The 9,551-nt window shown below is 50.1% G+C and overlaps 1 protein-coding gene across 1 annotated transcript in view; it reads left to right on the forward strand.

Moving 5' to 3' along the window:
* ECE2 (endothelin converting enzyme 2) overlaps positions 1 to 9,194 on the forward strand; it is an 82,439-nt gene extending 73,245 nt beyond the window's left edge. The window contains exons 16-19 of the mRNA XM_060242610.1: positions 1,638 to 1,705; positions 6,771 to 6,961; positions 7,124 to 7,219; positions 8,955 to 9,194. Coding sequence (XP_060098593.1) covers positions 1,638 to 1,705; positions 6,771 to 6,961; positions 7,124 to 7,219; positions 8,955 to 9,131 — 532 coding nt within the window. The 3' untranslated portion in view covers positions 9,132 to 9,194. The remainder of the gene's footprint in view (positions 1 to 1,637; positions 1,706 to 6,770; positions 6,962 to 7,123; positions 7,220 to 8,954) is intronic.
* The last annotated feature ends 357 nt before the right edge of the window (positions 9,195 to 9,551 follow it).

Genomic DNA, 9,551 nt, shown 5'->3' on the forward strand with positions numbered 1-9,551 from the left:
TGGGGCCAGGACACTAGAAGCCCTCCCACTGTGCCCCCCAAGCACCAAGAATACAGAGCATCACTGCCCCAGACAGAGGGTTCCAACAATACGCTGTGGCTAATAGCCACTGATGGACCTCTGCTCCAGGTGCTTCCTCCCCCTCCCTTTTCCCTCTTTGTCCTTTTCTCCTGCCTCTGTTTCAGTTGACATTCTGGGAGATCTTGAAGGTTGACAACCCTCTCCCAAGACCATATTCCATGGCCTGGGCTTAAATATTTAATTTATTTAGTTATTGGCCTGATCCAACATGGCTTCTCTCATGTTCTTATGCAGTTATTTGTTAGATTTATATCCCGCTCTCCCCGCCGAAGCAGGCTCAGGGCGGCTCACAGGCAAAAAACACTACATAGGCCAATTAAAACAGGCATAAACATTAAGAAGAAGATAAAGAGTCTGCACACTTAACCACTACACCAAACATTAAAACATTAAAATATTAAGAACATTAGAAACAATAAAGTTATATCAAGAACAATCTGGATGTATTAAGATAGTTAGCGGTGGCGAAAAACAGCCTATTCCTGTCTTCCTTCCTGTGGAGAGCAAGTTTGGTGTAGTGGTTAAGTGTGCGGACTCTTATCTGGAAGAACCGGGTTTGATTCCCCACTCCTCCACTTCCACCTGCTAGCATGGCCTTGGGTCAGCCATAGCTCTGGCAGAGGTTGTCCTTGAAAGGGCAGCTGCTGTGAGAGCCCTCTCCAGCCCCACCCACCTCACAGGGTGTCTGTTGTGGGGGAGGAAGGTAAAGGAGATTGTGAGCCGCTCTGAGACTCTTCGGAGAGGAGGGCGGGATATCAATCCAATATCTTCATCTACCTCACAGGGTGTCTGTTGTGGGGGAGGAAGGTGAAGGAGATTGTGAGCCGCTCTGAGACTCTTCGGAGTGGAGGGCGGGATATAAATCCAATATCTTCTTCTTCTTCATGACAGATTACATCCAGATATTCCATAAAAGCGTAAGATCCAGGTCCGTGCTTCAAGGTGGTCAGATCGCTTTGTTCAGTGTAGCAGTTTCCGATCGCAACAGTCAAAGGCTTGGCAGAAGAGCACGGTCTTGTAGGCCTGCCGGGCCCGAACATCCTCAAAAAGCTCATCCCACCAACGTGGGGCTGCCACAGAGGAGGCCCTGGCTCTAGTTGTATTTAGCCTGGCCTCCTCAGGGCCAGGAATCGAAAGAAGGTTGTGGCTCCCTGACTGTAGTACTCTCTGGGGGACATGCAGGGAAAACTAGCTGTAGAAACATTTGGAACTTCCTGACCGTTTGAGCAATTCCTCAGTGGAACAGGCTTCCTCGGGAGGTGGTGGGCTCTCCTTCCTTGGAGGTTTTTCAGCAGAGGCTGGATGGCCATCTGACAGCAATGAAGATCCTGTGAATTTAAGGGGAGGGGTTTGTGAGTTCCCTGCATTGTGCAGGGGGTTGGACTAGATGACCCTAGAGGTCCCTTCCAACTCTATGATTCTATGATTAATTATAACACAGGCTATTTGTCTGCGTTCTGGTGCTGGGACCTCCAAATCCCTCCTTTTTGACACTGTACCCGAGGCAACTTAACCTGCATCGTAACCTGTCGTTTTCCCTTTGGCTTCCCTTGGAGGGCCCTCAACTTCGGCGGTATTGGCGTCGTGATGGGGCATGAGCTCACCCATGCTTTCGACGACCAAGGTAGGTGCAGTCCCTTCAACTCCTTTCTGGCTTGTGCTTGTGGCTTCTGCCCATCTCGCTTGCCACTGCATTCTTCTCCGGGATTCTTTACCTCTTTTGTGGGCAGGGGTAGGATTCTAGCAGGCGCTCCTTTGCATATTAGGCCGCACCCCCCTGATGTTGCCAATCCTCCAAGAGCTTACAAAAAAAGAGGAGGACCTAAAGAGCCTCTTGTTGAGGGTGAAAGAGGAGAGCACAAAAGTAGGCTTGAAACTCAACATAAAAAAAACTAAGATCATAGCATCCGGCCCCATCACACCTTGGCAAATAGAAGGGGAAGACATGGAAGCAGTGACAGGCTTCACATTTCTGGGATCCAAGATCACTGCAGATGGTGACTGTAGCCATGAAATTAAAAGACGTTTGCGCCTTGGGAGGACAGCTATGGCGAATCTGGGCAGTATAATACAAAGTAGACATCACCCTGCCAACAAAAGTCAGTATAGTCAAAGCGATGGTATTCCCAGTAGTAATGTATGGCTGTGAGAGCTGGACCATAAGGAAGGCTGAGCACAGAAGAATAGATGCTTTTGAGATATGGTGCTGGAGAAGACTCTTGAGAGTCCCTTGGACTGCAAGAAGATCAAATCAGTCAGTCCTAAGGGAAATCAACCCAGACTGTTCCCTGGAAGGTCAGATGCTGAAGCTGAAGCTCAAATACTTTGGCCATCCAATGAGAAGGGAGCACTCCCTGGAGAAGCCCCTGATGCTGGGAAAGACAGAAGGCAAAAGATGAGATGGCTGAACAGCGTTACTGATGTAACAAACACAAATTTGAGCAGGCTTCGGAAGACGGTAGAAGACAGGAGGGCCTGGCATGACTTTGTCCATGGTGTTGCAAAGAGTCGGACTCGACTGTGCGACTGAACAACAACGACGAAAGCTCTTGGAGGATTGGCTACATCAGGAGTGTGTGGCCTAATATGCAAAGGAGCTCCTGCTAGAATCCCACCCATTTGTGGGACTTTTGTGGGTCTGGAGATCAGAAGTCGTAACCCATGGCCACAAAGCCAGGGGGCCTTCTTGACCCTTCCCTTGCACAACGTCCAGGCTGACCTTTGCATCTGGACTCCATCCCCCAGAGGTCCCATTGCATTGAGGTTCCCGACACCCCCTTTCCTTAACTGTGAGGAACAATTGTGGCAGAGCCTCTGCTTGACATGCAGGTCGCAGATTCAATCCCTGTCGTTTCCAATTCAAGGATCTGGCAGTAGGTGATGGGAGAGACCTCTGCCTGAGATCCTGGAGAGCTGCTGCCAGCCTGAGTAGACAAGACTGACCTTGATGATCCAAGAGTCTGTGTTGGGAGGGGCTATGGCTCAGTGGCAGAGCCTCTGCTTGGCATGCAGAAGATCCCAGGTTCAGTCCCCGGCATCTCCAGGTGAAAGGACCAGGCAGTGGATGAGAAGAAAGACCTCAGCCTGAGACCCTGGAGAGCCACTCCCAGTCTGAGTAGACAAGACTGACCTTGATGGACCAATCAGGATAAAGCAGGGAAGGACCATGGCTCAGTGGAAGAGCATCTGCTTTGCATGCAGAACGTCCCAGGTTCAATCCCCGGCATCTCCAGTCTTCCAGGCAGTAGGTGATGAGAAAGACCTCTGCCTGAGACCCTGGACAGCCAAGTTTAACTCTGGGAGTTTGTTGTCGCTCACCCGATCAAAGGTTAGAAGATGATTTAAAAAGAGCAAAAGAGTTCTAGAAAGCAGCTGTGTCAGAGGTGTTGAACTCCTTCATTATGAGGGCCGGATCTGACCTAAATGAGATCTTGTCAGGCCGGGCCATCTGTGTCATGTAATGCCAGGTAGTGGGGATATAAACTTTATAAAGGACACAAACACAAAGATTTTTTAAAAAACTTAAAAAATGCTTAAAAGATTAGCAGTCTTGCAATATTTTTATTTAACAGTTTCTGATAACCGACACCTCTTGCTCTGAGTTATTGCATCAAAATCGGGAGACAATGTCTGTGCTGTAGCAATCTTGAGCATGCTGTTCAGGTGTGTCTGTAAGTTGCAAACCTACTCTTGATTTATTGACATTTATTACAGAAAAATCTCACGGTCAATACTTTGAGCCTAAGACCCAGAGGAAAACATGAAATGGCTGGGCATTGGAAGCTTTTGTACATAAGTTCCTTCATATGCTGGTCAGCCAATGGAGAAAATAAGAGGCTTTGCTCTGTAGCTCCCATGCAATTGAGCAAGCCTGGCAAAGCAAGCTGAGATGCAGAAGGAAGCAAGAGAGAGAGAAGGAAGCAGATTACAGCAAGTTGCTCGCAGGCCTGATAGTAGCCCTTTAGGGGCCTGATCTGGCCCTTGGGCTGCACGCTTGACACTCGTGGTATAGTGGTTAAGAGCAGCAGACTCTAATCTAGAGAACCAAGTCGGATTCCCAGCTCCTTCACATAAGGCCAGCTGCACAAGGAAGGGAATCTGTGCCCCTGGGCCAGTCACAGTTCACTCCAAACTCTCTCAGCCCCAGCTGCTTCACAAGATTAAATCAAAAGAGTTTCCGGCTCAACATTAGGAAGAACTTCCTGACCATTAGAGTGGTTCCTCAGTGGAACAGACCCTCGGGAGGTGGTGGGCTCTTCTTCCTTGGAGGTTTTTCAACAGAGGCTAGATGGCCATCTGACAGCAATGTGAATTTAGGGAGAGGGGTTTGTGAGTTTCCTGCATTGTGCAGGGGACTGGACTAGATGACCCTGGAGGTCCCTTCCAGCTCGATGATTCTATTATTCTAAGATAGTGAAGTGGGGAGAAGAAGGGAAGGTGGTTGTAAAACTCTACAACCCCAGAGCCAGCATGATGTAGTTGCTCAGAGCAATGGACTCTAATCAGAAGAACCAGGTTGGATTCCCCTGTCCTCCACAAGAAACCTACTGGGTGGCCTCGGGCTGAACTGTCTCAGCCCCACCTGCTTCACAAGGTGCCTGTTGCAGGGAGAGGAAGGGAAGAAGATTGTAAGCTGCTTTGAGGCTCCTTAAGATGGAGAAAAGCGGGGTATAAAAACCACTGTGAAAGAAATGGGGGTGTCTTCAAGACTACAAGGGATGCTTGTCAATTTGTGTGATCGGGGCTTTTTTTTTGTAGCAGGAACTCCTTTGCATATTAGGCCCCACACCCCTTAGAGAGCCAGCTTAGTGTAGTGGTTAAGTGCGCGGACTCTTATCTGTGAGACCCGGGTTTGATTCCCCACTCCTCCACTTACAGCTGCTGGAATGGCCTTCATAGCTATCGCAGGAGTTGTCCTTGAAAGGGTAGCTGCTGTGAGAGCCCTCTCAGCCCCCCCACCTCACAGAGTGTCTGTTATGGGGGGTGAAGATATAGGAGATTGTAAGCTGCTCAGAGTCTCTGATGGGGTCTAAATCTGCAGTCGTCTTCTTCTGATGTAGCCAGTCTTCCAAGAGCATACAGGGCTCTTCCAACAGAGCCTACTGTAAGCTCCAGGGGTGTGCGGCCCAATATGCAAAAAGAGTTCCTGCTGCAAAAAAAGCCCCATGTTTGATTTTCAGCCATAGACCCTTTGTTTGGTATGTTTTGCCTGGAGAAGGTTCCCCACCAGGTTCAATGCTTGGCATCTCCATCTCAGTGGGCGTCAACGTGGCAGATGCGGTTCAATGTGGCCAAGTGCAAAGTAATGCACATTGGGGCCAAGAATCCCAGCTACAAATACAAGTTGATGGGGTGTGAACTGGCAGAGACTGACCAAGAGAGAGATCTTGGGGTCGTGGTAGATAACTCACTGAAAATGTCAAGGCAGTGTGCGATTGCAATAAAGAAGGCCAACGCCATGCTGGGAATTATTAGGAAGGGAATTGAAAACAAATCAGCCAGTATCGTAATGCCCCTGTATAAATCGATGGTGCGGTCTCATTTGGAATACTGTGTGCAATTCTGGTCACTGCACCTCAAAAAGGATATTATAGCATTGGAAAAAGTCCAGAAAAGGGCAACTAGAATGATTAAAGGGTTGGAACACTTTCCCTATGAAGAAAGGTTAAAACGCTTGGGGCTCTTTAGCTTGGAGAAACGTCGACTGCGGGGTGACATGATAGAGGTTTACAAGATAATGCATGGGATGGAGAAAGTAGAGAAAGAAGTACTTTTCTCTCTTTCTCACAATACAAGAACTTGTGGGCATTCGATGAAATTGCTGAGCAGTCAGGTTAAAACGGATAAAAGGAAGTATTTCTTCACCCAAAGGGTGATTAACATGTGGAATTCATTGCCACAGGAGGTGGTGGCGGCTAAAAGCATAGACAGCTTCAAGAGGGGGTTAGATAAAAATATGGAGCAGAGGTCCATCAGTGGCTATTAGCCACAGTGTGTATATATATGAATGTGTGTGTGTATGTATATATATATATATAATTTTTTTGCCCACTGTGTCACACAGAGTGTTGGACTGGAGGGGCCATTGGCCTGATCCAACATGGCTTCTCTTATGTTCTTACCAGGATTCCAAGTATCGAATGGGGAAAGTGTTCTGCCCGCTTGAAGCACCACTGCCAGTCACAGCAGGGAGAACAGTGGTCTCCACACACGCAAGAAAGCCCGCCCCTCCCCACCCCCCACACGTCCACAAACAGGCACAGGTTTGGTTCTCCTGTAGATGTGCCAGACGCAGAAGGTCCCCGGTTTGGTCCCTGGCCTCTCCAGCTACCAGACTGCTAATCTGAGGATCAGAGAAAGACCTCTGCTGGATGCCCGAGTAGCCATATGCACTAACAGAAGCCCTTGCTGTGTAGAACCTCCATGTTTAGAAGCAGCATAACCAATGTTCCCTCTCAGCTGCAGAGTCTTGTGAGCAAAAATTCTACTTTGTGAACTCCAGGCATTAAAGTTGTGAGCTACTGCATATATGATTGTGCTCTGGGGTCATATTTCCTGAGCGAAGACAAAAATGTATAAGCTGGAGTGTAAAAATCTGTGAGCTAGCTCACGCTGGCTCAGCTTTGAGGGAACATTTGAGCGTAACCTGCATGGCAGCCCTAGACAAAACATTTGCCCGTTTGTCCCAGGTCGAGAGTATGACAAGGAAGGGAACCTGCGCCCCTGGTGGCAGAACTCATCGCTGGAGGCCTTCAAGAACCGGACGGAGTGCATGACCGAACAGTACGGCAAGTTCCTCGTCAACGGGGAGCACGTGAACGGCAAGCAGACCTTGGGCGAGAACATTGCCGACAACGGGGGACTGAAGGCAGCCTATAACGTAAGCCAGAAGCCCGGAGACATTGAGTATCCCCAGTGAAAGGCATCCTGGGGAAGGGAGAGGGTGGCCCTTGGGTTACCTCTCTGTCTCAGTTGTCTTGGGGGACAGGGGAGGGCCCCATTGAGCTCAGAAGCAGAGACGCCATTCCCGATCCCTTTTCAGGCATACAAAACATGGCTGAAGAAGAATGGGGAGGAGAAGCGTCTGCCTTCGGTGGACCTCACCAGCCACCAGCTCTTCTTCCTTGGGTTTGCGCAGGTAACCCCCTTTCCATGTCTTTCTCATAAGAACCTAAGAGAAGCCACATTGGGTCAGGCCAGTGGCCCATCCGGTCCAACACTCTGTGTCACACAGTGGCCAAAAAACCCAGGTGGTCCATCAGTGGGGCCAGGACACTAGAAGCCCTCCCATTGTCCTCCCCCCTCCCCCCGCCAAGCACCCACTCTGTGAACATGTGGTCATCAGTACTGTCAGCTAGAGCTGGCAACTCCAGGTTGGGTTTTGGCCCCTTTGTGACACAGACTGTTGGACTGGATGGGCCATTGGCCTGCTCCAACAAGGCTTCTCTTATGTTCTTACCGGATGGGCCATTGACCTGATCCAACATGGCTTCTCTGATGTTCTTACTGGATGGGCCATTGACCTGATCCAATATGGCTGCTCTGATTTTCTTACTGGATGGGCCATTGGCCTGATCCAACATGGCTTCTCTGATGTTCTTACTGGAAGGGCCATTGGGCCTGATCCAGCAAGGCTTCTATTATGTTCTTACGTTCTTACCAGATGGGCCATTGGCCTGATCCAACATGTCTTCTCTTATATTCTTATGTTCTTATTAGATGGGCCATTGGCCTGATCCAACAAGGCTTCTCTTACATTTTTATATCTGGGGCAGTGATGCTCTGTATTCTTGGTGCTGGTGGGGGTGCAACAGTAGGAGGGCTTCTGGAGTTCTGGCCCTGCTGGTGGACCTCTTGATGGCACCTGGGTTTTGGTGACTGTGTGGCACAAAAGTGTTGGACTGGATATTGGCATGATCCAACATGGCTTCTCTTATAGATGGAACACCCTGTCTGGGGCAGTGATGCTCTATATTCTTGGTGCTTGTGGGGGGAGGGCAACAGTAGGAGGGCTTCTGGAGTTCTGACCCTGCTGGTGGACCTCCTGACTGCACCTAGGATTTGGCCACTGTGTGACACAGAGTGTTGGACTGGATGGGCCACTGACCTGATCCAAGATGGCTTCTCTTATGTTCTTAAGACTCTTAACCTGCATCTCCCAGATCCTAGTTTGACACTCTAACCCAGGGGTGTCAAACTGATTTGTTACGAGGGCCGGATGTGACATAAATGAGACATTGTCGGGCTGGGCCATAGGTGTCATAAAATGTAATACCAAGTAGCAGAGATATAAACTTTATAAAGAGCACAGGCCAACACAATTAAAGATTAAATAAAATAAAATAAAATAAAACATGCTTAAAACATTAGCACTTGTTGGCTTTAAAGATGCTTTCTTTGTATCTCTCCCATGGGATCCAAGGAACTGGGCAAAGGAAGCTCTGGCTCTTTCCTTCCTTCCCCAGGGGACCAGGAGGGGGAGGAGCCTCAGCTTATAAAAGGAATAGAGGCTTGGCTCAGCCGCTCTGCTGTGCGATTGAGAGAGCCTGGCAAAGCAAGTTCCGCCTTCCCCCCTTCCTCTCCAAGGGAAGCACCTCAGCCAATGGAGAAAAACAGAAGTTTTGCTCTGTAGCTCCTGTGTGATTGAGGAAGGATGGCAACGCAAACTGTGATGCAGAAGGAAGCAAGAGAGAGGGAGAAGGAATCAGACGACAGCCAGTTGCTTGGGGGCCTGACAGGAGCCGTCTGGGGCCTGATTCAGCCCTTGGTCGCATAAGTCTAACCACTTCCATACACAGGCTCTCAGGCCTTTTTGGAAGGGCCAGCTGCCTCCCTGAGTTCTAATCCTCCTCTTCTTCTTCTTCCCGGCACAGGTGTGGTGCTCTGTCCGTACCCCCGAGAGCTCGCACGAGGGCCTAGTGACCGACCCGCACAGCCCAGACAAGTTCCGGGTCATCGGCACCCTCAGCAACTCCCGGGATTTCGTCGAGCACTTCCGGTGCCCCGTGGGCTCCCTCATGAACCCTGGAAAGCACTGCGAAGTGTGGTAGAGGCGGGAAGAGAGGCCGCCCGCGGCAGGAGTCTGTACATACCTACAGCTGCCCCCCCTGCACAACCCCGGGCACGCAGGAGCTAAGCTGAGTCCTGGTGCCCCCGCACTTCTGGGGAGCAGTTAACAATCTTTGCCCTGGCAGCTTCAGCTGGCACAGCGCAGGCCTCGGGCTCTTCCCCCTTTGGCGCCAGACGGATGGTGGACTTCTTTGGTATTCTCCGCCGAATCCCTTTCCCTCTGGGGAAGCCCTGAAAGCACAGCTACGCGCATCACATGCTCCCTCCGTGGGCCTTGCCGAAAATTCTCACGCCCAGCCGCCTAGACTTTCGTTCCCTGCCTTCCTCTCCTCCAGGACCAACACCCCCACCCCACCGATGCCACTTTGGACTTCTCACTGTGTTCATCCCAGCTCTGTAGG

Source organism: Heteronotia binoei, chromosome 6 (genome assembly GCF_032191835.1).
Source record: "Heteronotia binoei isolate CCM8104 ecotype False Entrance Well chromosome 6, APGP_CSIRO_Hbin_v1, whole genome shotgun sequence".
Classification (NCBI taxonomy): Eukaryota; Metazoa; Chordata; class Lepidosauria; order Squamata; family Gekkonidae; genus Heteronotia; species Heteronotia binoei.